The 27,326-nt window shown below is 47.1% G+C and overlaps 3 protein-coding genes across 10 annotated transcripts in view; all 3 read left to right on the forward strand.

The window, feature by feature from the left end:
* SF3A3 (splicing factor 3a subunit 3) overlaps positions 1-16,402 on the forward strand; it is a 29,270-nt gene extending 12,868 nt beyond the window's left edge. Inside the window, exons 13-17 of the mRNA XM_004266432.3 lie at positions 931-1,095; positions 1,190-1,300; positions 2,413-2,503; positions 15,113-15,168; positions 16,093-16,402. Coding sequence (XP_004266480.1) covers positions 931-1,095; positions 1,190-1,300; positions 2,413-2,503; positions 15,113-15,168; positions 16,093-16,170 — 501 coding nt within the window. The 3' untranslated portion in view covers positions 16,171-16,402. The remainder of the gene's footprint in view (positions 1-930; positions 1,096-1,189; positions 1,301-2,412; positions 2,504-15,112; positions 15,169-16,092) is intronic.
* A 113-nt stretch (positions 16,403-16,515) lies between these two features.
* On the forward strand, positions 16,516-24,243 carry LOC117200148 (uncharacterized). 3 transcript variants are annotated; one of them, XM_033422113.2, is made up of 5 exons: positions 16,516-19,060; positions 19,407-19,593; positions 21,250-21,313; positions 21,732-21,904; positions 22,728-24,243. In XM_033422113.2, the coding sequence occupies exons 4-5, from the start codon at positions 21,763-21,765 to the stop codon at positions 23,507-23,509; spliced, it is 924 nt and encodes a 307-aa protein (XP_033278004.1). In that variant the 5' UTR covers positions 16,516-19,060; positions 19,407-19,593; positions 21,250-21,313; positions 21,732-21,762; the 3' UTR covers positions 23,510-24,243. The 3 variants fall into 3 exon arrangements, with proteins under 3 accessions (XP_033278004.1, XP_033278003.1, XP_033278002.1); XM_033422112.2 differs by having other exon boundaries at positions 19,407-21,313; XM_033422111.2 differs by having other exon boundaries at positions 19,407-21,904.
* Positions 24,244-26,351: 2,108 nt separating this feature from the next.
* The window catches only part of INPP5B (inositol polyphosphate-5-phosphatase B), a 47,026-nt gene continuing 46,051 nt past the window's right edge, over positions 26,352-27,326 (forward strand). For 5 of the 6 annotated variants that reach the window (XR_007475267.1, XR_007475268.1, XR_007475270.1 and 2 more), the window contains exons 1-2: positions 26,359-26,423; positions 26,816-26,910. Coding sequence is in view for 3 of the 6 variants with exons in the window: in XM_033422094.1 (XP_033277985.1) it covers positions 26,367-26,423; positions 26,816-26,910 (152 nt within the window). In the remaining 3 variants the exon portion in view is untranslated. Of the gene's footprint in view, positions 26,424-26,815; positions 26,911-27,326 lie in introns of all 6 variants that reach the window. The other variant, XM_033422106.1, reaches the window with a different exon arrangement.

Genomic DNA, 27,326 nt, shown 5'->3' on the forward strand with positions numbered 1-27,326 from the left:
GCACTCTTGTCTTTGGAATTCCAGCCAGTGCCAGCCAAAAATGGTTTCTAGATGTTGCTCTTGTTATGTACTGATGTTATTTTTACCATTATTTCACCATTTATTGGCACCTTTTGGTTTCCAGACATTATGCTAGATCTTTGGATACAGTAGTGAATATGACACAGCCTCTTGCCCTCGAAAAGCCCACTTTGCGGCTGAGGGCTACAAATAACTGCAGTATAATGTGACACATTGCTGTAATACCTTGAGATTGAGTGTTCTAAGTAGAAAGAGGGAGATAAAAATGTTCCAGGTAGAGGAAACAGCAAGCAAGAAGGTAAAATACGATGAAAGGAAATGATGAGGAAACCAGTGTATATGGGTATGCCTTGTAAGGGAGGGGGAGTGGTCAGAGAAATTTGAAAAGTTATGTTGGAAATTGGAACCTTGTCCTTTAAGCAGCAGAAAGCCAAGAAAAGTTCTTTAAGCAAAGTGTACCATTAGATTGGTTTTTTTGAGCAGAAAAATCTGGGAACAACGTGGAAGCTGGACTGGAATGAGGAGAGACTCAGGGCAAGTTAGAAGGTTGTCATCTTGGTGAGGACGATAACAGTGGGAAGGAGAAGGAAGGACCAGTTCAGGAGATATTTTAGAGACAGAAGAGAAGAGACTGTTCTCTGTTGTTCTGTGATAGTTCATGGGCTCAGACGAGTAACTTAGGCAAGTGCTTTATAAAACCTTTGACTTTTTCCTTTAAGATCAGGGGAGAATTATTCCTCTGCCGATGAGGAATTCTGATTTGAAGACAAGACTTTCTCTTTGTTTGACAAGGAAGAAAACCTAATCTTGGAAGTGAGGGGTCAGCAAGGGTTATAGCAGAATAGGAAATTTCCCTTCTTGTCCTGCACTATTCTTTGACTTCCCTTTTCATTTATGGGCTTGACTTAGGAACAGCGACATCTCACTCATGAAAATGTACAGCGCAAACAGGCAAGAACCGGAGAAGAGCGAGAGGAGGAGGAGGAAGAGCAGATCAGCGAGAGCGAAAGTGAAGACGAGGAGAACGAAATCATCTACAATCCCAAAAACCTGCCCCTTGGCTGGGATGGCAAAGTCAGTCCCAGCACTACCATCTTTCCCTCATATCCCATTTTGGAAGCAGATGCAGACACTAGTCTAATACTGTTTTTTATCCGATCTCTTTTAGCCCATTCCTTACTGGTTGTATAAGCTTCATGGCCTGAATATCAACTATAACTGTGAGATCTGTGGAAACTACACGTACCGAGGTCCCAAGGCCTTCCAGCGGCATTTTGCTGTAAGGAATTCAGAGCCATTTCTCCTGGATGTTGAAGCATGAAACATGAGTCTTTTAGAGAAGAGGATAGGAGCAGCCTGAGAGGATCACTAGTGCCCAGAGCCTAAGAGAATCAGAGAAGGAGTGGATCTAAAGTCCAGCATGTGGCATTTGGCCTCTGGCACCAGTGCCAGCCTTGGGTAGTACCTGAGATGGTTTCTGGAGGCAGCCCACCACTCTGCTGTTTGAACCTCATTTCTGTTTTCTTTATTTTTCGTTTTGCCTTTCTGACTCCTTGGTCATTTCTCTATCCTGTTGCTAGTACTCAGGACCAAAGAAAGGGCTGACCGCCTCCTTCTTTGGCTCTTAAATGGGCCTTTGCCTCTTGAAAAAAAGAAACGAAGAGGATGACATTTATCAAGCTATTCTTGAGAGAAAGCATTATCTGGGTGGTACTCCAGTAAGTGAATTCACCCTTGTTTTGTTTCTGCCTTCAATTCTTAGTACTTGGAAGGAAATTTTACAGAATGGAAGACTTGCTAGATGTATCCAAGGATGGCGAATTTATATGAACTCCTCTCTCTGTGCCTCAGACAGATCTAACTGATCCTGGGGTCTTTTCGGCCAAGCTCCTGAGTACTCTCTGAATCTCTCTCAACACCACCTCCAGCGAATTAGAATTGGCATCCAGGGCCCATGCCATTTGCTGTCCCTGAGCCAGAACTGTCATTGCATCAGCGTCTCTTACTGGTCTCTTTCGTACCCTTGCCTGTATCTGATAAACAGTCTTCTCCTTTACTTCCAAAGATGATGCTGACGAGCCAGCAGTAACGCTTACTCATGCTGGTGGGGGGGTTGCTTGGGAGGTGACTGCTGAGTTGTGGTCTTGACACAGGTTTTGTCTGGATCTAGGTTTTTATAAACCAGCCCAGTGAGGCAAACAGGGCAGTGCTGCTTTGAAGTAACGGCCTCTTGTCAGTCACAGCCAGCTGTCTACAAACAAGAGCCACAAAAGGAGCGCTGACTTTAGGTGGAGCCTTTTGCAAAGGGTCAGGGTAGGACTTACGAGTAGAATGGAGTTAATGCTCAGTGTTCAGTCATCCCGTTTCACATTGTCCTCTTGCTTCTCCCAGGAATGGCGTCATGCTCATGGCATGAGGTGTTTGGGCATCCCAAACACCGCCCACTTTGCTAACGTGACACAGATTGAAGACGCCGTCTCCTGTAAGTAAGCTTTATTGACCTACAGTTCACTGTCCCGATAACCCTGGTGTGTCCAGGCCCAAGGGCAGCAGGTTGTGGATATGTACAAACTACTACAGTCCTACATACATTCACTGATTTTTGAGGGGATGAATTAGCCGGTAGTACTGATTCTTCTCCCTTGAGAAGAGCTCTGTGCTGACTATAATACAGCTTTTTGTTTTTTTCCCCCTCAGCCGTGCCGTGCGGCTTGTGGGATTTTAGTTCCCCGACCAGGGATTGAACCTGGGCCCTCAGCAGTGAGAGCTCGGAGTCCTAACCACTGTACTGCCAGGGAATTCCCTAAAACGGCTTTTAACTGGGGTCTGTGAACTCCCCTGTATGCAAGATTTTGAGTGAATGGGTTTATGTATATTTTTTGAATTGATTTTACTATGTTAACTGCAGATATGAAGGAAAAAGTAGAAATGGTCTCAGTAAACTTATTTCTGAGGTGACAGGGCAGATACCCAGCAACACGGCAGCAAAATACGTCTTGGAGAAAAAGCCAAGTGCAGCGTGTGTCCAGGAGTGTGTTGTTGAAGCGCCCAGGGACCTCAGTCAGGCTTCCTGTTTGCCTGGCAGTGGTAGCTTTTGCCATCTTTCTCACAGCCTCCTTATTTTCTTTCTAGTTTATCTCTTCTCTGTCATGTTTTCACTGTTCGTGGGTTAGACTGAGAAGAAAGTAATTTTACCACTCCACTTTGTTAAATTTCAGGCACTCCCTGTCAGGTGTGCATATCACACTGCTCCACTGCCTGTTCAGCTAACTCCTTTGGCTCCCAGCTCTGGGGTTGTTCAAATCCTCCATGGCAGAGCCAAGTAGAAATGACCTTCTAAAGAGCTCCCTGATCCCTGATTTAACCTGTGGACTCTGGGGACTCTTTCATTGAGTATTTTGTGTGAGTCAGCTTTGGAGACTCCTCCTTGCTGTTTTTTTTTTTGTTTTGTTTTAATACTTTTTTAAAATTTAAATTTATTTTATTTATTTATTTTTGGGTGCATTGGGTCATCATTGCTGTGCGCGGCTTTCTCTAGTTGCAGTGAGTGGGGGCTACTCTTCGTTGCCGTGCACACGCTTCTCATTGCGGTGGGTTCTCTTGTTACGGAGCACGGGCTGTAGGCGCGCGGGCTTCAGTAGTTGTGGCATGCGGGCTCAGTAGCTGTGGCTCGCGGGCTCTAGAGCACAGGCTCAGTAGTTGTGGCGCACGGGCTTAGTTGCTCCGTGGCGTGTGAGATCTTCCCGGACCAGGGCTTGAACTCATGTCCCCTCCATTGGCAGGCGGATTCCTAACCACCGAGCCACCAGGGAAGACCTTGCTGTTTTGTCTCTTTATTCATTTACAAGTCGAGATATACAGTTCCTCTAATCAGAATTTAAATGTATCTTGTTATCAGATTATCCAGTTAGCCTCTTCATTTTTTACCCTTTACTCTGTTGGGAGGAAATTAAAATAATAATGAAATGTCATAGAATCATAATGCTGCATTTTGAATGCAGTCTCATTTTTAGATGTATTTTCTAGCTGCATATAACTAGTAAATAGATCACTGTTCATTTTTGTGTGTATTTTCTCTTTTTTTAAAAAAATGTATTTATTTTATTTATTTTTGGCTGCGTTGGGTCTTCGTTGCTGCGTGCAGGCTTTCTCTAGTTGCAGTGAGCAGGGGCTACTCTTCGTTGTGGTGTGCAGGCTTCTCCTCGTGGTGGCTTCTCTTGTGGAGCACGGGCTCTAGGTGCACGGACTTCAGTAGTTGCAGCACGTGGGCTCAGTAGTTGTGGCTTGCGGGCTCTAGAATGCAGGCTCAGTAGTTGTGGCACACAGGTTTAGTTGCTCTGTGGCATGTGGGATCTTCCCAGACCAGGGCTCAACCCGTGTACCCTGCATTGGCAGGCGGATTCTTATCCACTGTGCCGCCAGGGAAGTCCCTCTCCCTCTCCCTCTCCCCCTCCCTCTCCCCCTCCCCCTCCCTCTCCCTCTCCCTCTCCCTCTCCCTCTCCCTCTCCCTCTCCCTCTCCCTCTCCCTCTCCCTCTCCCTCTCCCTCTCCCTCTCCCTCTCCCCTCCCCATCCCCCCCTCCCCATCCCCTCCCCCTCCCCCTTCTTTTCAATACTTATTTTATTTATTTGGCTGTGCCAGATCTTAGTTGCAGCATGCAGGATTTAGTTCCCTTACCAGGAATCAAACCCGGACCCCCTGCATTGGGAGTGCAGAGTCTTAGCCACTGGACCACCAAGGAGGTCCCTTGTGTATATTTCCTTATGTCCTGCAAATTGCCTGAGTTAATTTATTACTTCTGATGCCTTGTAATTGAACTATTTACATTATTTTAGGCTTACAATCATGCCAACTACAAAAACAAAGGGGATGTTTTAATTAATTTTGTTCCATGTATTTATTTTTCCTAAGCATTGCCCCCAAGTCTTATGTTAAATAGAAGCAGGCAATAAGTCGTCCTTCCCTGGATGCTGTTTTAAAGGACCATGGTGATGCAGCTACACTAATTTTAAAACTGGCTTATGATTTTATTACCACATTCCTCAAAAGAAACATGACAACATTTTTACTACTTTTTCTTTTATCAGGCCTTGAATAAAACAGCATTCCTGAATTATTTCATACTGGGTGGTAGATATTCTTTTAATGCAGTTTTTTTTTGTTTTGTTTTTGTTTTGGCCACACCGCACACCATGCAGGATCGCCAGGGAAATCCCCATCTGTGCATCTTCTTTTTTTTTAATTAATTTATTTATTTTTGGCTGTGTTGGGTCTTCGTTTCTGTGCGAGGGCTTTCTCTAGTTGCGGCAAGCGGGGGCCACTCTTCATCGCGGTGCGCAGGCCTCTCACTATCGCGGCCTCTCTTATTGCGGAGCACAGACTCCAAACGCGCAGGCTCAGTAGTTGTGGCTCACGGGCCTAGTTGCTCCGTGTAATGTGGGCTCTTTCCAGACCAGGGCTCGAACCCGTGTCCCCTGCATTGGCAGGCAGATTCTCAACCACTGCGCCACCAGGGAAGCCCTGTGCATCTTCTTTAGTGAAGTATTTGTATTAGACTTGTGCCCATTCTTTCTTTCTTTCTTTAGATGCGTCGGGTGTTAGTTGCGGCACAGTAGTTGTGGTGTGTGGGCTCTAGACTGTGCAGGCTTAGTTGCCCCGCGGCATGTGGGATCTTAGTTTCCCAAGCAGGGATCAAACCCACGTCCCCTACATTGGGAGGTGGGTTCTTAACCACTGGACCACCAGGGAAGTTCCTAATGCAGTTATTTACCCTGTGAGGATTCTTTTTAGAAGTTTTGTTTTTACATTCATAAATAAAAGATGTGCTTTTTGTTTTCCTTTCAGACACTTGTCAGATTTAGTGATCAAAACCATATTTTTGTCATAAAATCAATGGGATTACATGCTACATTCTCTTCTGTCATTTGAAACTTTAAATAGAGATTACTTCTTCATACAAGGGGACCACTCTGAGAAGATTCTTTAGTTAATAGCCAATACAATTCCTTGATTTATTATGAAACTCAATATTTTTAAAGTAGGAAACCCAATATTTTTATTCTGAGTTTTACTGTTTCCTCTTTTTTTTGACTTGAATTTTATTTATTTTTTTATACAGCACGTTCTTATTAGTTATCTATTTTATACATATCAGTGTATATATGTCAATCCCAATCTCCCAATTCATCCCACCACCACCACCCCATTACTATTTCCTTTTTACTATTATTTTCTTCAATCTTGTTTCTTTGTGCTTTTTTTAAGTCTATAATCAAGAACTTATTTTTTTTTCAAGGTATAGTTGATATTAGTTTCAGATGAATAATATAGTCACTCAAAATTTTTATAGATTATGCTCCATTTAAAGTTATAAAATATTGGGGAATTCCCTGGTGGTCCATTGGTTAGGGCTCCATGCTTTCACTGCTGAGGGCCCGGCTTTGGTCCCTGTTTTGGGGAACTAAGATCCCACAAGCTGTGCAAAAAAAAAAAAAGTTATAAAATATTGGCTATATTCTCTGTGTTGTACAATATGTCCTTGTAGCTTATTTATTTTATACATTGTAGTTTGTATCTCTAATTCCCTATCCTTATATTGCCTCCCCGACCCTTGCCTCTCCCCATTGGTAACCACTAGTTCTCAATATCTGTGAATCTGTTTGTTTTAGTATCTTCACTTGTTTTGTTTTGTGTTTTAGATTCCACATGTAAGGGATAACATACAGTACTTGTCTTTCTCTGTCTGACTTATTTCACTAAGCATAATACCCTCCAGGTCCATCCATGTTGTTGCAAATGGCAAAATTTCATCCTTTTTTATGGCTGAGTAGTATTCCATTGTATACATACACCACATCTTCTTTATTCATTCATTTGTTGATGGACACTTAGGTTGCTTCCATATCTTGGCTATTGTAAATAATGCTGCTATGAATGTTGGGAGTGCATGTATCTTTTTGAATTAGTATTTTTGTTTTCTTCTGATACATACCTAGGAGTGGAATTGCTGGATCATGCGGTACTTCTGTTTTTAGTTTTTGTTTTCGTTTTTTTTTTGGCGGTACGTGGGCCTCTCACTGTTGTGGCCTCTCCTGTTGCAGAGAACAGGCTCTGGACGCACAAGCTCAGCGGCCATGGCTCATGGGCCTACCCGCTCCGCGGCATGTGTGATCTTTCTGGACCGGGGCGCGAACCCGTGCCCCCTGCATCGGCAGGTGGACTCTCAACCAATGCGCCACCAGGGAAGCCCTGTTTTTAGTTTTTTGAGGAACCTCCATACTGTTTTCCATAGTGGCTGCACCAATTTACATTCCCACTAACAGTATAAGGGTTCCCTTTTTCCGTATCCTTGTGAACATTTGTTATCTGGTCTTTTTGATGACAGCTATCCTGACAGGTGTGATGTTTCATTGTGGTTTTGATTTGCATTTCTCTGATGATTAGTGATGTTAAGTATCTTTTCATGTGCCTGTTAGCCATCTGTATGTCTTCTTTGGAAAAATGTCCATTCAGATCTTCTGCCCATTTTTTAACCAGGTTGTTTGTTTTTTTGCTGTTGAGTTGTATGAGCTGTTTACATAGTTTGAATATTAATCCCTTATCAGTCATATCATTTGCAAATATTTTCTCCCATTCAGTAGGTTGTCTTTTCATTTTGTTAATGATTTCCTTTGCTGTGCAAAAGCTTTTAAGTTTAATTTATTTTGCTTTTGTTTTCTTTGCCTTAGGAGACAGATCAAAAAAAATATTGCTACAATTTATGTCATACAGTGTTCTGTGTCTGTTTTCTTTTATGAGTTTTATGGTTTCTGGTCTTACATTTAGGTCTTTAATCCATTTTGAGTTTATTTTTGTATGTGATGTGAGAAAATGTTCTCATTTTATTCTTTTACATGTAGCTGTCCAGTTTTCCTAGCACCACTTTTTTTTTTTTTTTTTTTTTTGGCGGTACGTGGGCCTCTCACCCCCGCGGCCTCTCCCGTTCCGGAGCGCAGGCTCCGGACACGCAGGCTTAGCGGCCATGGCTCACGGGCCTAGCTGCTCCACGGCATGTGGGATCCTCCTGGACTGGGGCACAAACCCATGTCCCCTGCATCGGCAGGCGGACTCTCAACCACTGCACCACCAGGGAAGCCCAGCACCACTTTTTTAAAGATATATATTTATTTATTTATTTGGCTGCACCAGGTCTTCATTGAGGCATGCGGGATCTTTAGTTGCAGAATTTGAACTCTTAGTTGCGGCATGTGGGATCTAGTTCCCTGACCAAGGATTGAACCCAGGCCCCGTGCATTGGGAGCGTGGAGTCTTAGACACTGGACCACCAGGGAAGTCCCCCAGCACCACTTATTGAAGGGACTATCTTTTCCCCACTGTATATTCTTGCCTCCTTTGTCATAGGTTAATTGACCATAAGTGTATGGGTTTGTTTTGGGCTCTGTATTCTGTTCCATTGATCTAGGTGTCTGTTTTTGTGCCACTACCATACTGTTTTGATTACTGTAGCTTTATAGTATAGTCAGAAGTCAGGGAGTGTGATACCTCTAGCACTATTTTTATTTCTCAAAATTGCTTTGGTTAGTCAAGAACTTTCTTGTTTTTGTTCTTTATTCTTTCTAATACAGGCATTTAGAACTAGTCATCATTCTGTTAAGAATCCATTGGAAATATCCATTATTGATATGTTATATTTAGAGCTTTGTTTATTAAAGAGGTTGTTTCTGAGTTTTAAAGAATAATTCAGTAATTATTTTTAAAAGCACTGATTCTTTCATTGTTTCTTTTATTTTTTTTCTTGGTCCATGCAGTAAGTTACAGAATTTCTGCCTTTAGAATGTATTTTATCTTTGTGTCCAAGTATATAGTCAGTGATTTGTTAAAGATTTATGTATACCTGAAAGGAAGTATGTCTCTCCACCTGTAGACTGTTTAAATTTCCTGCAGTTTTCAGGTTTTTAATTTCATACTTACATCTATTTCTTTTGAATTCTGATAAAGACATGTTTACATTTCCAGTTGTAATTAAGCTTTGTCTCTTGCATTTCTGCCAGTTTTGTGTATATTTTAATTTGTGTTATTTGAGCCACATAAACTCAATATTGTATTGTAACCTTATTGATCACTCCCATTTTCTTTTTGAAATTCCCATTACCTGATAGCTTGTTTGTTCTATTGTAATAGACTTAGACCATTTCCCCAGTTATCAAAATTTTGGCAGCAAATGTGGGCTCTTTTTTACCCCAGTCATCAGTGCTTATCCTTGTATAGGGATATTAAGCTCTTTACAATGTGTATTAATTGATCTATTTATATTTAACTCCTTTGCTGGAAAGGTTATCTTGTTAGATTTCTCACTTACATAGATTATATAGTAGACTTGAAGCTATTTCTTTGACAGGTAGTTTTCTAACATTTCTAACTTTAATGTTTCTTTGTTTTTTGGCTGTGTTGGGTCTTCATTGCTGCGTGCGGGCTTTCTCTAGTTGCAGTGAGCAGGGGCTACTCTTTGTTGCGGTGCGGTGGCTTCTCTTGTTGCGGAGCATGGGCTCTAGGCGTGCGGGCCTCAGTAGTTGCGGCACACAGCCCCTAGAGTGTGCAGGCTTCAGTAGTTGTGGTGCACAGGCTCTAGGGTGCGCAGGCTTCAGTAGTTGTGGCGTGCAGGCTCAGTAGTTGTGGCGCATGGGCTTAGTTGCTCCACGGCATGTGGGATCTTCCCAGACCAGGGATTGAACCTGTGTCCTCTGCATTGGCAGGTGGATTCTTAACCACTGTGCCACCAGGGAAGTCTTTTAATGTTTCATCTAATAGTTTCTTTCTACTACAAATTTCTATTATTATTAATATGTATTATTAGTTGAGTTATTTATAGGAGATGATTATAGCTGGATGGCCTGAAGCAGTGTAAATTCTGTACGTCTTACCCTCATAGTGATTCTGGAGACATTATGTCTTTAATCTCAGATCTATCAATATTCTTATCACCTTGTTTATAAAAAGTGTTTTTTCTGCTTTCAGATTGCCATTATCTCTTTTATTTCACTTTTTTTAATTGAAGTATAGTTGATTTACAACATTATATGTTTCATGTGTACAGTATAGTGATTCAGTATTTTTAAATATCACACTGCATTTATAGTTATTATAGAATATGGGCTCTATTCCCTGTGCTATATCCTTGTAACTTATTTATTTTATGCATAGTAGGTTTTACTTCCATTACGTCTTGTCATGATCTTTTTCCCTAGGACTTGGTTGATGAATTCTGTCAAGTTTTATATGTTTTCATATGTTCTGCTTCAAGGGTAAAGTTGGTTCAAAACCACATTCCTAATATAGTTTCATGTGGTGGTTAAGTGTGCAGACTCTGGAGAGGCCACTGGTTAGGGTCCAAATCATGGCTCCACCGCTTACTTACTGACTATGGGACACAGGACAAGTTAGGTCTTTTAGTTCCTTATCCATCAAATGTGGGTGGTAATAATATTGATATATCTACTTCAGAGAGTTGTCTCAAAGTTTAAATGAGATAATGCAGGTCAAGTGCTATAGCCTGTCTGACCACAGGGTAGAATGTATTCAGTAAAGAAGCATAAGCTGCCATGATTATCAGCTTCACTTGTGGGCTCCTCTGCAGAGTCTGAGGCGTGAGATCCAAAGTCACCCTTATCTTTTCATTTGGAGTTTAATCTTACTATTACTAGCTACCATTTACCAGGTGCCTGGTGTATGCCAGGTAAATAGGAGATTTTTACACTCATTTAATCTTCAGAGCAACCAGTGATGTAGGAGGTCCCCCACATTTTCCAGAAGAGGAAAATGAGGTAAGTTTTTCAAAGTCACATAGCATGTAAGTGGAAGAAAGCCATGGAGCAAACCCATGTCTGTTCTACAGCAGTCTCTTCTCTTTCCACAGTGCTATCCTGCCTTCTTTTAAATCATCATCAAGTAGATGTTTTTGAGATGATCATTAAGGTGTAGTCCAGAAAAAACTTTATGCATTTTCTCTTTAGCCATACAAAGATTTTTAGAAAACTTAATTTTTTTTCCAGAATATTATTGGCAGGTTCATGATTTTTCCATTATCCATATTGTTTTCAATATTTATCTCCTTATTCAGGTGTCTAGGTTTATCAATTTCTGTTATATGCATATTATTATTATTACCACTTCTTTGATTTATTGTATCATTTCCACCCATCATGACTTCCCTTGAATATTTGTAGGTTCTAATATTTGTAGTTTCTCTACATTTGTAGTTTCACTTCTATCTCAATAGAAGCATTTGTAGTTTCACTTCTATCTCAATATCACTTTCTCTTTTCATACCCCCCCAATAGATCATTTATAGGTTTATTACAAATTTATCATCACCTTCCCCCTCCCTTTCTTTTCCCAGGGATTATTCCTCCCTTTAAGTATCTTAGATTAACTCTCTGTCTTCCTTTAGGACTTTCAGTAACAGATAGATGGTTTTATATATCTTGACTCCCACAAGATCATGACAGACTTTATCTCAGGTGTCTCACTAATAGTAGGCACCAGTCAATTATGAAATCAAAGTTAATTCTATTCTGTAGAGTTTCTGCAATTTTTCTTCTTTTCCTATCGGTGGAATAGTTATTTTTTATAAAACCTGGATTTTGTGTGTGGTTTTTGGGTTTGGGGTTTTTTGAAAGCATCAAAACTAGACATCTTAAGGATTTTTGGTTATGAGGAAGAGAACCAATTAAAACCTAACTCCATGCCCTCCATCATGTTAGCAAGTATATGCTTATCCAGCTGTGCTTCCCTCTACATGTATGCCTTCTCCACTTCCTTGTGCCTTCTCTTTAAGCCTTAGCTCACAATGAAGACAACTCTAGCCCTTGCCCTGTATGACCTTTCTTAGTTTTCAGAGCCTGCCATCATCCAGCTCAGTCTCTCAGTGTCCCAATTTCTAATATCTGGGAAAGACAGTAGGTAGGTGCAGCTGGATCAGGTGACATCTGTAGTCCAGTCAGCTGTCTTTTCAGTAGCTGGCAGCAAAAATAGCTACTTGTTAGATCAGGACTGCACCTTCCAGAGCACCTTGGGAAGATGTGTTCCCTAATGGGAGTGGGCAAGGAAGTAACCGTTGACACAGCTGTCACACTGGATTTGCTTGTCTTTGTTTTAGATCATTCTGTTGAAGTTTTCCTTTTGGTGCTTTTAGCAAGGAGGGAGAGATTCAGTACTGTCATTTAAGTTACAGTAGGTTTTTTGTTTTTTTTACTTAAATGAAGGATTTCACTTATAAATTTATTATTTTAATCATTCCATCGTTCCAGACTTATGATTTTTTTAAGGTGAACAAAAGACAGCTAAGAAAGAGCCCTATGGAATTGCCACCAGAGATTCCCCATTTAGGTGGTTGGTCACAATTGACCAATATTCACTAGGTATAAGTCTACTAAACTAATAAACTAATAGCATCAGGTTCAAATACACCATCTTGTTTATGGCAGTATCATGAGAGTTACAATGTTTTCATGAACTCTAGGGACATTGCCTGTGAGAGCAATCGCTTTGCTAAAATCATGATATCCTGTGTCTATACCTTTCATCAGGTCGGCACTATCCCATCAAAAATAGAAATTCAAATTAATTTGCCTCACTTATTCTTAGTGAACCCACGCTGGCCCCCAGAGGTGGTTCCATTTTTTTCTAATTGTTTTCAGATTCCTCTGAAGAGTAACATCTCCCTCACTGCTCCAGTTTCCTACATCCACTTTTTTCTTTAAGAAAATAATGACAGGGGCTTCCCTGGTGGCACAGTGGTTGAGAATCCGCCTGCCAATGCAGGGGACACAGGTTCGATCCCTGGTCCGGGAAGATCCCACATGCTGCGGAGCAACTAAGCCCGTGTGCCACAACTACTGAGCCTGCGCTTTAGAGCCCATGAGCCACAACTACTGAGCCCGCGTGCCTAGAGCCCGTGCTCCACAATGAGAGAAGCCACCGCAATGAGAAGCCCGCGCACTGCAACGAAGAGTAGCCCCGCTTGCCTCAACTAGAGAAAGCCTGCGCACAGCAATAAAGACCCAACACAGCCAAAAATAAATAAATTAAATAAATAAATTTATTTTAAAAAAAAACTAACCACCCTATATTTCGGGGCCTCTCACCTTCTGAGATGGCCCACACTCTGTCTTAAAAAAAAAAAAAAGAAAAGAAAATCATGACAGCCTTTCTGATATCTGGTATTTTCGAACCACTCTGGGTTGGATTCCTGAATGGCCTGGACAAAGAATATGATAAGGCCCTGCCCTGGCACGTGGTAAATTCTCCATTCCTTTGTAATGTGCATATTATCTGGGCCTGAAGACTTCAGCTAATTTAAGGCAATTAGCAAGGAAGGAAAAGATGATTAGTTGAGCGGCTGTACACCAGGCACAGAGCCAAGCACTTTCTTACATGTTGTCTCATTTACTATTTCTTCACCCATCTTAGACTTCAACTTCCTCTATAGGATATACCTTCTAATCATGTCAAGTTTATTAATTCCCTAGTCATCCTGGTCATTAAGACTCCGCCTTCCAATGCGGAGGGTATGGGTTCGATCCTGGGAACTAAGATCCCGCATGCCATGCGGTATGGCCCCAAATTTTTTTTTTTTAAAGTGTGGTCAAGTTTAGAGATTGTTCTACTTGATGGGAAATGTGAAAGGATATAAGAATCAAGTAATTGTTCCTTTTCACTGTAATCTGTTAATATTTTATCATCTTATCTCTGTAGCAGCAGACCTGTCCCATCTGCTCCACATAGCTCTTTGTTCTAAGGGTGCACCTTCCTGACACCATTCTTACAGGTTTAAGTTGTTCTTTCCCTAGTTTTGTTATCTGTCCTGTCTTTGTACGTGTTTGATCCCCTCCCTCTGAAGCTATGGTGGTGTCTGTAGATGTCTTCCCCTTTTCGTGATCTTTGGAATAATTAGTTATTGAACTGTCAGAATTCTCGTTTTAATGTCTTCAGTGTTTGTTGAACCATCTTATCTTTCAGACTCTTTGGCCATGATATTTCACTTTTTTTTTTTCCTCTGAAGTTTTTGAAATATGTGCAGCAGACTTTATTATTTTTTTTATTTTATTTTATTTTTTTAACATCTTTATTGGGGTATAATTGCTTTACAATGGTGTGTTAGTTTCTGCTTTATAACAAAGTGAATCAGTTATACATATACATATGTTCCCATATCTCTTCCCTCTTGCGTCTCCCTCCCTCCCACCCTCCCTATCCCACCCCTTCAGGCTGTCACAAAACACCGAGCCAATATCCCTGTGCCATGCAGCTGCTTCCCACTAGCTATCTACCTTACGTTTGTTAGTGTATATATGTCCATGACACTCTCTCGCCCTGTCACAGCTCACCCTTCCCCCTCCCCATATCCTCAAGTCCGTTCTCCAGTAGGTCTGTGTCTTTATTCCTGTCTTACCCCTGGGTTCTTCATGACATTTTTTTTTCTTCTTAAATTCCATATATGTGTTATCATATGGTATTTGTCTTTTTCTTTCTGACTTACTTCAGTCTGTATGACAGACTCTAGGTCTATCCACCTCATTACAAATAGCTCAATTTCATTTCTTTTTATGGTTGAGTAATATTCCATTGTATATATGTGCCACATCTTCTTTATCCGATGATGGACACTTAGGTTGTTTCCATGTCCTGGCTACTGTAAATAGAGCTTATGCAGCAGACTTTAAATAGACATATTTGACAAAGTCTAGTGTTCTTAATCTCTTCTATTATGAACTTTAATACAGTAAGGTCACTTTTTCCAATAATTCCTATATGTTGTACCACATTATCTTTTTCCTTTGAGAGTATCAGTTCTCAATTCTAAGAGGTCTTTGGTTAGATTTGATCCAACTTTTATTTTACAGCAAAGAAACATTATGGTAAATTTTGCAATGAAAGGGGTTTGTCCACAGGCGATCCAGAACCAAAATTCCAGTTTGGGGCAGGTAGAAGTCTCAAGGGCAGGCACTCAGGGGGATCCTAATGAGGAATGTGTTGTAACACCTTGTACCCAGTAGATAGTGGAATCTGATTGCTGATCATTTCTCGTCCTGCAGTGTGGGCCAAGCTGAAACTGCAGAAGGCGTCAGAACGATGGCAGCCTGACACTGAGGTGAGTGCTCACGTAGCATCAGGGATAGCATCAAGTGACAGAGCTCCCTCACCATGTAGAAGGGAGGTAAGAGATGGTCCCTGGTTCACTGCAATAGCAAGTGTAATGTGACAATATCTATAATTGGCTCTTGACTTGTAAGCCTAATTCATTGGTGATATTAAATTAAATGTGTCAGACTTTAAATCTGTGTCTTAAGACAGGTTATATTCTCCCACTGAAGTTTTGAAGTGGCAAGCAGGAGTGCCCTGTGTCTTGTCCTGCCGTGAGGATTCATAAGCTAAGAAGTTGAGACTCCATGTCATACATTAGATATCCTTTGAGGAGAGCATCTGATGAGAGATGATCTTCTCCTGTGGTGGGGAGCTATCCTTGGTCCTGAGATAGTCATCCTGAACAGATTTCAGAGATGAGGAATGATGTGTGTGTGAGGTACGGTAGCTGCTGCTTCTCTTTTAGGTCAGTGGTTTTCAGTGTCCCTTTTTTTTTAGCAGCAAAGCCTTTTTCAGACAGTAATGTAGAACTCCAATAAATAAAATAGAAAAAAGCAGAACTGCTCTGGATGTGGAGAGGCTCAGCCTTGGCTTTTCATCCCCTGTAGTGGTCTCTTAGGCAGAAACCTAGGATTCTTGGGAACCATTTGAAAACCATGTCTTAAGTGAGCCTTTCTCAACCAGGGTTCCTCATCTTAAACGCAGTGATTTGAATGAACTATTTTCTCAGATAGCCACAAGGATCGGTCCTAATTGGTACCATCCTAGATGTCTAATAGGTGCTGTGAGCAATAGAGCAGAACCCCAGTTGAGAAAGGCTGTCTTAGACGAATGGCATGGAATCAGGCCAGGGTGAGCTCAGGTATCCAGAGGTTGGCTCCAAACATTTCTCCCAGGAGGTGTAGCTAATGGTGTTCCTCTTCCCTTTTAGGAAGAGTACGAAGACTCCAGTGGGAATGTTGTGAATAAGAAGACGTACGAGGATCTGAAAAGACAAGGACTGCTCTAGTGTTCAGGGATGTTTCTCAGCTGTGGGGCTAGCCCAATCTTCCTTAAGATCTGCTTTTTCTATTCCTCCCAGCCAAACGCTCCTAAAGACTCTTTGCTACTTAGTCTTACGGACTAGCATGCATCTTGTAGAAGCAAGGCATGCTGGCATATTGCAGGGTTGAGGTGTGTTTTATCTTTGTTTTATATTAAAAAAGATTCTGTTGGAAAATAAAACCAGCCCTTGTTCTGAATGTGTCTTGTTCTGAAGCCCGGGATTATGTACTAATTCAGTCCTCTAGTTCTTAACACCTCCCTACCTCTTTCTCACGATCTTCAGTAGCAACTGAAGTTTAATGAGCGCCTGTTATGTTACATATATTATGCTGGGTAATTCTGACTTAGCCTCATTCTCCACTCCCATTTGCTGCCACTTCTCCAAATGAGCATCACCCCAGGATAAGCCCTGCCCTTAGTTGAGTCAGCCATTCGTGCGCATACTGTACTAGGGAAAGATGGGGAGGGTGAGCCAGGACCTCTGCTAAGGACAAAGTTGTGGCACCAGGGTTGCCTTTTTATTTGCATAAAGGAAGGACTTGGGCTGTTTTGGAATGGGCCTGCTGCCCTGCCCCTTCTCTAAGCCTCAGCAGCCTGGCACACAGTGAAACTAAGACCAGCACTGACTTCACCTGCTTGCTACTTTAGAACAAGAGGCTTTGGTCTCCCTTTGTCTTCCATGGGATCCTTACTTGACTGAGAAGTGGCTGATATTCTTGTGTTCTCCAAGCCCAGATAGCCAAGATCTGGGTGGAGTTGAGCAGCTGCCTCAGGATCTGAATCTGAGGGATTCAGATCCCAAAGGGAAAGAACTGGGGGAGCCAGGGGGCCCTGATCTGCCCACAGCACAGTCATCTGAAGGCCAGGGCCGGGGCCAGAACAGGATTCCCCAGAGGGCCCCTTTGCCCCTCAGCACCCAGACCTTCAGTTTGTTTGTAATATATCTACTTATACGTCTGCTTGGAAGGATCCCAGCTCCAGAGCTGGCCTTTCCCTCACACTCATCTATTGCCCTAGTTATCTCCATGAGTAGGGTTTCACCACCAGGTTGGGATTTTCCTTACTGGTTCAACCCATCCCTTGGGCAACTCCTCACATGTTCATTTGTACTTTTTGGCTCCTCCAGTTGCTTAAAACCCCAGTTGGACAACCTCGCCAGAGCCTGAGTTTCTAAAGCAGAGCGAATGGATAATAAAACCTAATTGAGCCAACTAAAAACATTGATAACTGAAAATAGGCCCAAAGTGCAAGGAGACATTGCCATTTGAGAAGAGAGTTAAAGCCTGGGAGATGGTAAACATGGGAGGGGATGTCTTTCCAGCCTTCCAGCTGGGGCAGTAGCAGCATCAGGCCTCCCCAGGGACACACCTGATGCTTTCCCACCGTCACATTCCTCTGAGCCCCCTCTTCAGGAGTGGGTACCTGGGACGGCAAGGTCAATCAATGGAGCGTTCCAAGAGCCCGTTTGTTTTCTTTACAGTGTGGAGGGGCGGTGGGACCAGGTTCTGTGGAGTCCTGCCATCATCCTTGCCCAGATAACTAGTCATCCTGTGAACTGAGCCAGAGGTGCCTGGGAGGAAACAAGCCCCTGGCGGGGGCGGAGACTCCTTTTATTCATTTGTTACATTCATCCAAATATTTTTTAGTGCCTTCCACGTGCCAGGCACAGCTAGGTTTGCAAATCTTGAGAATTAAGTGGATGTGAGATGGTGGGAGCAGACCCAGAGGTAAGGAGGTGCAGTAACACCTGGGCCAGCTGGAAGAGTTGTGTGGCCAGCTCCACCCAGCCCTGAGGGGCACAGAGTTACTCAGGAGGTGCCTGCAAACTTGCATCAGTCAGAAGTGGTTCTCGGGACTTCCCTGGTGGTCCAGCGGGTAAGACTCCCCGCTCCCAAGGCAGGGGGCCCGGAGTTGATCCCTGGTCTGGGAACTAGATCCCACATGCTGCCAGAAGTCCGCATGCCGCAACTAAGACCCAGCACAGCCAAAATAATTTATATAAATAAATAACTATTTAAAAATAAAGAAAGAAAGAAGCAGTGGTTCTCCCCAGAGGTGGCTCCCTGAAGTCTGGCCTTCAGGGGTCTGCTATAAGAAGAACAGGATTACAGCTGAGCCCCCTTACTAGGCTAAGGAGAGCGGAGTGGTGCTCTTCCTGGGTTTAGGTCAGTAGTTCTTAACCTTTTTTAAGGATCATAGATTCCTCTGGAAATACAAAGATAACTGTGGACTTTCTCCTTAGAAAAGTATGCTTGCATATACTTTTTTTTTTTTTGGCAGTGTTGCATGGCATGCGGGATCTTAGTTTCCCCACCGGGGATCAAACTTGCGCCCCCTGCAGTGGAAGCGGGGAGTGTTAACCGCTGGACTGCCAGGGAAGTCCCTGCATATACATTCTTGCACACAATTCAGGGGCTCATGAATCCCCAGAAGTGCGTCCTTGGTTCCTGAGTCTTATGAGAATCTCTCCTTTAGACCTGGAGTCTGAGCCTCTGCCAGGGCACTGCCTGCCAGGAACAGATGATTCAGCTCACTTTTCAAGGAGGAAACTGCTCCATCAGAGCAACTGCAGGACTCTGCCTGCCCTCCCAGCCCAGGCAGGAATCTGGGCTTGACCCCCAGATTGGCCCTGCTGAACCCAGAGGCTGATCTTGGGATGAACCTCCCAGAAGCGGGAGTCTCCTCTCTCCCTACCTCTGAGAGGAAATCCAGTAAATCTGTGTCCAGCCTCAGCTGTCATCCCTTTCCTCCACTTCCCTTCTGTTCCCCTCGCTGGGTCAGCTTGTGCTGGAAGGCTCTACAAAGGGAGCACCCTAAAAGTAACCCATGTGTTGGGAAGTGAGCGTCAGACAAAGGTGAGGTTTTTGTCTTCCCTCTGCATTGTTTTTACATTTTTTTATCCTTCGGATGATAACTACCTCTCCCTTCATCCTTCCATCCTGCCCTGCTGGCAGCCTCGTCTCTAAGTTCTCTTGGGAGGAATGGGTCTGTGACCTCTCCCCACCCACTCCCCTTTCCACTATCAGACAGACAGAGTTCTCCCGTTGCAGGTGGGCCCTGGGACGACCCTGGCCTCCCATCCCTCTCATCTCTTCTGAGAGCCTGCTCCACCTGCCGGGTTTCTCATCTACACAGATAAGACACGTTCCAGTGGGGTCCTTCTACCTGCCAGTTGACTTTATTTTCTCCCTCTGGCTTCAGTCTGGACATCAGCTGTGCTTCCTTCTTTTGCCTGTGTCGCCGGTGGCAGCAGCGTCAGAGGGAACTGCCAGAGCTAACAGATGACTGGAGGGGAGGGGGGGCAGCCGCCAGCTTCCAGGGGCTGCGCTTGCAGCCTCCCTGCCTCAGGCACACACGCTGGTTGCCCTCCACACCTTCAGGTGCGCAGGTAGGTCTACAGCTGGGATGGGGTGGGGCTCAGGGAATACTGGGAATGTTCTATTTATGGAGACATGCACAGACTAAAGTAGATGGGCAAGGAGCAGAACTAGCACAGATACCAAGTAACCGTCTAAGCTTCGCCCGGCTTTCTGATTTGACGTCTGCTTCCCTCACACTCCTGAGCTGTCCCTCCAGCCTCAGCTGTCCCAACCAGGAAGTGGGAAAGGGGCTGTGTGGGAGGCTTGGGTCCTTCCTTTCACAAGGACACAGGGGCTTGGGAGAACCTTTGGGCCCCCCTCTTGACCTATTTGCCTTTGGAGACTGAAGTCCCCTTGAGAGGTGGTAACTGGATGAGAACACTTCTTGAGTGTAGCGTTGGAGGGGAGGGAGCAATGGAGGGGCTGAGGCTCCTGGTAGTAAGGAGGGGTGAGGGTGGAGAGAGAAGTGGCCCCTATTGCCAAGGGGTCCTACCCTGCCTCACCTCTGCACCCAGGATTCTGAGCACAGCCCCACTCATGCATTAAAGACCATGGCCAGAAGGGGCCCAGCCCAGACAGGGTCCAGGCTCTCCTCTATCACATCACCCTGGCAGCCATCACCTGTGAGATCCAAGTGCTGACGCAGGGCCAACCCTTGATGGCAGGGAAACATGCCCTGTTAGCCCTGGGAAATCTGGGGGCTGGGCTGTGCTCAGCCTCCCAGGGTTGGGCGGGAAGATGGGAATAAGGTCCCCCTCTCCCATCTCCAGCAGTTTTCTGCCTCGCGTGGAAAAACTTGAACCTGGGCTTAGCAGACCCTTACAGATCTGATCCCTTCGTCCTGGGGGAACCAGAGCTCGCATCCAGCTATCCAGGGTCTGAGAGGTACCTCCTGCCCTTAGCTCACCTCTGATTTAGAAACAGGGTTGGGTCTGAACCCTGAAGAATCTGGACAAGGGGAGCCCTGACTTCTGACCCTCTCTGTGACCCAGCATTTCCCTGCCCTGGGTTCTGAGGAAGCCCATCACCCGCCACTCCCCACCCCCAGCAGCTTCTGATGTCAGAGGCAAATGAGGCCGCATCAGAAGCACCGGATGTCTATTTCCTGTCACTGCACCTGCTCCAGCTCTGTCTCCCCTCGGGCCTGGGATGCTGCTGTTGCCATGCCAACAACAACATTTACTCTCAAAGGGGCCGTTACCAGGCTGCAGGCCCCTTTGTGCCTGCCTCAATGTCACTCTGAAAGTATGACTTGCGGGAAGCAAAAGCCCAGCCCCTGGGACCCCTTATTCCATACAAGTTGACCCCCCTGCTCCCAGCCTTAGTTTACTCCTTTGCATAGCGTAGTAATGGGAATCTCTGTTTGCAGCCCTCCCCTGGGCTGCCCAGGACCAGTCCCTCACTCTCTCGGGCTCCTGGCCTACCTCTCAGAAGATGTCTGTGACCTGTAGTAGCCATCAGGCTGCTTTGCTCAGAGGTAGCTGTCCTAAGCCCAGGGACCCCAGCCTTTCCTGGTCCAGGTGACCAACCCTAACCTGTGACTGCTCCTGGGCCCTGAGGCTATCCCTTCTTTTCACCTGTGTCGTGGCCCCTTCTACTTAACCGCTGCATGGCCTTTCCTTAACCTTGACTCTTGAGCTGGTTGCTTCCTGCAGTGGTCTCCTCTCTCCTTTTCCTCCTGCCAGTCCTACTGCAGGTCCTACTGGTAGCCCAGAACCTGGTGAGAAGCCAGCTGACCCCCGCTCCTGTCCAGCGGCAGGAGCAGTCTGTGAAAGGGGAGAGAGCCTCCTGGATGCCTTCACCCGTGGGAAGAGGGCCACAGCGTTCAAATCCTCCCACAGATGTTCCATAGCTTCCACTGCTATGGAGAGGCGTGCAAACCGGGAAGCAGAGCCTTTCAACCAAAGAGCAGAGTGCAGCGCAGGGGAGAGCTACTGCGAGTGCAGGGGTAGGGCTGCTGTGGGGGACCAGGCAGGGCGCTGCCAGGAGGGGCTGCTGCAGGGTTGGAAGGGGTGTGACATTCAGGTACCTCCAGTAAGGTGCTGGGAGGGAGGTGCTGAAGCAGAAGAGAGAGGAGTCGGTGTTTGGGTTGCCCTGAGAGTTGAGATATGGCCCAGGACTGGTTGGCCACCCCCCATCCCCCTGGACTCGCAGGCACTCTCTTTACCCAGCTGATCCAACTCAACGCTTCCCACTATATGGCCTGGTGCAGCCTCAGTTGTGAGGGGAGAAATGAAACCAGCCCCAGCCCTTACCTGCAGGCCTCTAGCCCCAGACCCGGCTCTCTGCAGTGCTGCAGTGGCGGCCCACTCTGCCTGGAGCTCAACCAGTCGGCCTCGGGTGAGACAATCCCCCTAGCCTGCAGCTCTGAACCCCTCCTCCGTGGTCCTCCAACTCCAAGCCCCTCCTCCATTGCCCTCCACTCTGACTCTTCCTCCCATTGGCCCCATAAGTTCTGAGCCCCGCCCCACCTGTCCCCAGCCCTGAGCCTTGCCCACCCACTAGCGCCCAGCTCTGAGCCCACCCTCTGACAGGCCCCCAACACCTGAGCTGTTTTCCCCAACCTCCCCAGCCTCTATCAACACCCCAACCTCTAAACCTTGTCGGGCTGACCCTTAGCTTTGAGGTCTACCCTCCTCCTCAGTGCCCCACCCCTTCTGGATTTTCCCCTTCCGACTCGCCACCTTTCCCTGCCCAGCTGGGCCAGTGCTCTCCTCCCCACAAGCTCCAAGGAAGCCAGAGCAAGTTCCTGTGAGTCTCCAGGTGGCAGAGATGGGAGAGTTTCAGGTTGTGAAGTCCACACACAAGATGCCCTCCCCTGGGGGGCGGCCTGGGGCTTTGCAGAGGAATTGTCCCCCAGCAGACGTGTCATAGCCCTTCCCCAGACAGCTCTGCTCTGCTCCCAGGCCTAGGCCACCTGACCATCCCAGAGGAGAAGACACTTCCCACTCCACCACTGGTAACCACCATCCTGCCAGCCCCCAAGAGAAACATGAGTGTCTGTCCACATCTGCCTGCTCTGGGAAGTGGAAGCAGGAATGGACAGCGAGGGGTGGCTGTGGCTGGGGCCAGTGGGACAGGCAGGATGGGGCTCCAGCCCCGCCTCTGTCTGGAGCTCACAGGGCTCCACACCCCTTACCCTTCCCTTCACTCTCTCTTCAAGGGGAAAATCTCCTGCCAAGGCAGAAAGCTGTGGCCGAGTGCCCCGAGGGCTTGGACTTCTGTGAGGTGGGCCCCTGCAGTGCTCCAAGGTTGGGTGCTGCCCTCCCTCAGAACTGCAGGCCTCTCTTCTCCCCCGCTCGACGAATGGGTCAGCAGCCGAATCGGGCTGGAGCTAGACCTGCTGAGGGCCAGGCTGCTCGACCCTCTGAGCTCCACATTATGCTGAAATCCAAGGCAGTGGCTGGAATCTTCCAAGTGTCTGTGACCTGCCCCCTTGTTTCTGATCACCCTGTATGTTCTCTGGGGACTGGCTGGCTGGCCTCATGGGGGTGGAGAGAGGGGTCCAAGGAAGTTCAGCTCAGCCCACAACCCAACTTAACATTTTTTGTCTCTGTGAATGGGGGACGAAGGCAAGGGGAGGATGAACGGTCTCATCTCTTCTTGCAGCTGAAACGGTCCAGCTCAGGCTACACTGCAGGGTGCAGCCAGGCCTGCGTGACAGGGACGCCCAGGTGTCACAGGGCTGTGGCTCAGCCCTGCTACCAGGAGTGCTGCCAAGCCTCAGCCTCAGGCAGCTGCCTCCAGCTGCATGAGAACCTCCACTTCAACGGGGCCGCACCAGGGGCCACAAGGAGGCCCCTGCCCTGGACCCTGGCTGGCGCTCTGCTGCTGTTCCTTCGCTCAGCAGTCAGGGAGCGGCAGGCAGGAAGGTCCCATAGGCCCTGCAAGTCCCCAGGCCCACCCCCAGCTCTGATTCCTGTAGCTGTATCTTTTTTTTTTTAATTAAAAAAAATACATTTATTTATTTTAATTTATTTATTTTTGGCTGCATTGGGTCTTCGTTGCTGTGAGCGGGCTTTTCTCTAGTTGTGGCGAGCGGGGGCTACTCTTCGTTGCGGTGCGCGGCCTTCTCATTGCAGTGACTTCTCTTGTTGAGGAGCACGGGCTCTAGGCGTGCGGGCTTCAGTAGCTGTGGCATGTGGGCTCAGTAGTTGTGGCTCGTGGGCTCTAGAGCACAGGCTCAGTAGTTGTGGCGCACAGGCTTAGTTGCTCCGCGGCATGTGGGATCTTCCCGGACCAGGGCTCTAACCCATGTCCCCTGCATTGGCAGGCGGATTCTTAACCATTGTGCCACCAGGGAAGTCCTTGTAGCTGTATCTTTAGTGAGAGGGATTTATCAAGTCCACAACTCTGTGCTAGAGGCTCCCAGGGCCTAGGCCTGAACATGATGCTCTCCAAGGGGACAGGGCCTTAGCCCCATTCCCAAGGAGAGGCTGGGATTTGTCTGGAAAAACAGAACAGTCTCCTATCTGACCCCCATCAAGTAGGAGGACCCCAAAGTCCTGCAGGGACAGTTTCTTCATCTATAAAAATGCCCGGTCCCGTCTACTTTTCCCAGATCCTCCCCAGACTTTGACACAAAGAGGGGGGCTGGAATTGGGGTTCCCCTGCTTTCCTGCAATGACCACCACCCCCTTTATCTTTAAGGGTCTAAATCAATCCCCTTTCTCCTCATCCCCCACACAGCTTTGAAACCAAATTCAAATAAACTTGAGCTCCATTTATGCTGTGGATATTTCCAGGAAAAGAAGAAGATTGGGAAGAAGGTGATGTCTGTTTCTGGAAGAGGTTTGCGTATACAAACTTGAACTGGTCACTAAGGCAGCAACTCTAAGCTTAGGGAAAAAGGAGTGAGGATGGGTTAGAAGTCACATGCTCACTCTTTCCCCTGCACTTACCCTTTAGTTTGGGTCAAAGCTTGAGAGAAAGAGTATTCATTAAGATAATTCACTAATTCAATAAACATGTTCTGAGGGTCAGCTGTGTCCCAGAAACTACCCTGGGGTGATGAGGAAAAGATACAGCCTGTCCTCAGGGAGCTTACAGCTTAGTGAAATGGCCAATAGGCTGGGAGAGGCCGGTCCTGACTCCCTGATCTGAGCTGGTCCTTTTTGTCCATCTGGAGCAGCCTGCTTATCTTAGGTGGGAAATCGAGGCCCCAAAGGAGGAAGACCTTGCCCGGGTGCCTGTAGCCAGTGAATTGGGGGAAGGGGCCGGAGAACAGCAAAGTACAGCCTCAGGCTGTCCTGAGAGCTGAGTGGCCCCCTCCCCTGAACTCTTTCCTCCCTGAGAAGGAGAGAGGATAGAGCCTCAGCACAGTACTGCATATGAACAGGATCACACCTTTTACAATGTGCATTCTCATCCTTTATCCCCAAACAGCCCCATGAGGCAGGCGGGACCAGGTGCTCCTGTCACACACACCTCACACACACAGCGCTGAGGCTTAGGGGGGGAAAGGGAGGCATGTGGCAGTGTCCATGGCACAGAAGTTGGAGTCACACTTTCAGTTGAGGCCCAATTCTGCCACTTTGCTAGGTGCGAGGCCTTGGTCAAATTGCTTAATGTCTCTGAGCCTCAGTTTCTACACCTGGAAAATGGTGTAGTGGTTCTTCACAGTGTTGTTCTCCTTTAAGCTAGGATGGGGTAGTTAGCTGGGGAGGAAGCGTTCCAGTAGAGGCCAGTGTTGGCCTGCCTGGAATGAGAGGAGTTGAGGATGAAATTGAGAAAGTGTTTTTCCTTAAAGTGACCATCTTCCTTCCAGGCCCTGGGAGGGGAGCTCTGGCCCCATGACTTCCAGGACCGAGGGTGAGCCGAGGGCAAGTACTTAGGAAAATCTTTCCGGAATAGGGAGCCCAGGGTAGCCCAAGACCTAAGGAGTTAACGGGGGCAGGGAGGACCCCACCCCACCCCACCCCCACCCCACCCCACCCCCACCCCACCCCCGCACTGGCGTGGGCAGGCTGGGCCTTGCAGACTGGCTGACCGTCGTGTGGCGTGGGGGCTTCTGGGAAATGTAGTCTCTGGCTGGGTCCCGGGGCCGCGGTGTTCCGCACACCCAGCAGCGGGGACAGCTCAGGAGGTAGGCGGCGATGGCAGGGGTGTGGGAGCAGGTGCGGAGCAGGGAAACCAGGGCGGGGCTGGGCAGGAGGGACTGGGCAAGCTAAGGGCTGGGACCCCTGTCCTGATGCTGTCAGAGCCGGACACTCTCGGCCTTCGGCTGACGCAATGGGGCCTGCTGGGCTGGGGGAGGGCCAAGGAGTAACGGGACACTTTCCCATCTCCAGGAAAAAAGGGACAGAACTGGGGTCCTTGTTTAGGATGAGAGCTCCCTTCCTGAGATACGTGCAGATACACCCCTGACACTGCCCAGAGAGGTGCCAGCAGGACTAATACTGCTCCCCAAAAAGGAAGGCAGAGCCCCATCCCAGGAGCAATAGGACTTGTCCTCCTCTCCAGCAATGGGACAAGGCACCCCACGTCCAACAAATAGACTGGACCCCACTTAGAAGCGACTGGATGCCCTTCAAGACAAAGGGCGGTACAGCAAATTGTACCTCTCACCGGAGGCAAAGGGATGGCCCCTCTCCCTAGAAACTAAAAGGCTCATTCTCAGGGGAAGGGGGAGGGGGAGGAGGAGGGAGCGGATGGGGCCTCCTCCGCCTTCTCCCAGCACAGAGCCCCTCCTCCCTGCCCCCAGCCCTCCCTCAGGCAGCTCCATAACCTCCTGAGTGACTTGTTGACCTAAGGGGCTCCCATCTGCCCTCCCCCGGGGCGTGTCTGCTCAGCAGGGGCCAGCATGGACCAGTCTGTGGCGATCCAGGAGACCCTGGCTGAGGGGGAGTACTGCATCATCATATCCTTCCCTGCGGGTGCCGAGCTCCCAGCCCCAGGGCCTGCCGTGCCTGGCCTTGGGAAGTGGAATGGCAGGTGTCTACGTGTCTGTCTGCTTGCCTCCCTCTCTCTGTGCCTTCAGGGGGAGATGGAAACCTGTACATACTAAGCAGTTAGTCCTGGACTCTCTGCCGGGTGCTTTAAATACTCAGTTATCCTCCCACCCCCTGTGACGTTGGGGGTTACTCTCCCCATTTCACAGATGAGGAAGGGTGGGAGAAGTGAAACCACAGAGTGAATCTGTGTGGGTGAGGGCGGGGCGGGGCAGGGCAGGGCAGGGCAGGTGGGGTGGGCTGGGTTGGGCGAGGCCTGGGGCCCGGCTCCCTTTTGGTTTGCCTTGACCCTGAGCTGCAGGCGGTGCAAGGAGCGCTGTGTGAGGGAGAGAGCAGGCAGAGCCGCCTCCTGGGACTCGTGTGTTACCGCCCGGAACATGGTGGCCAGGAACATGCGTCAGTGACTGGTTCAGTCCTTGCCTCTCTGGCCCTGGGTTTGATTATTCTCCACTGTCCCTCCAGCTGGACTTCATGCCCTCTAGGGCAGAGTCTGAGGCTTCTAGAATAATTGTAATAATGATAATAGTTTTTGACCACTATAGGCCAAGCCCTCTGTAGTCTTAGCTCATATAATCCTCAAAATTTGATGAGAAAACTTCTCAAGAAGATGGTTGAACATACGCTCCAGATCTTGAGCCCTGTGGCCTGTCTTGGGTTGAAATTCAGGCTTTGTTACTTCCGAGCCATGTCATCCTGAGCAAACCTCAGTGTGTCCAGACTGAAGATTAAAATGAGTTACTACATGTAAAGTGTTTAAAATGCTGTGAAGCACATAGAAAGGGCTCCATAAATGTTGCTAGTAATACCCACAT

This window comes from Orcinus orca, chromosome 1, assembly GCF_937001465.1.
Source record: "Orcinus orca chromosome 1, mOrcOrc1.1, whole genome shotgun sequence".
NCBI lineage: Eukaryota > Metazoa > Chordata > Mammalia > Artiodactyla > Delphinidae > Orcinus > Orcinus orca.

Coding starts and splice junctions, on each gene's coding strand:
- LOC117200148 (XM_033422111.2), top strand. CDS start 21,673: ATGGCCCAGGACTGGTTGGCCACCCCCCATCCCCCTGGACTCGCAGGC. Junction 21,905..22,727: donor GCTCAACCAGTCGGCCTCGG/GTGAGACAATCC, acceptor TCTCTCTTCAAG/GGGAAAATCTCCTGCCAAGG.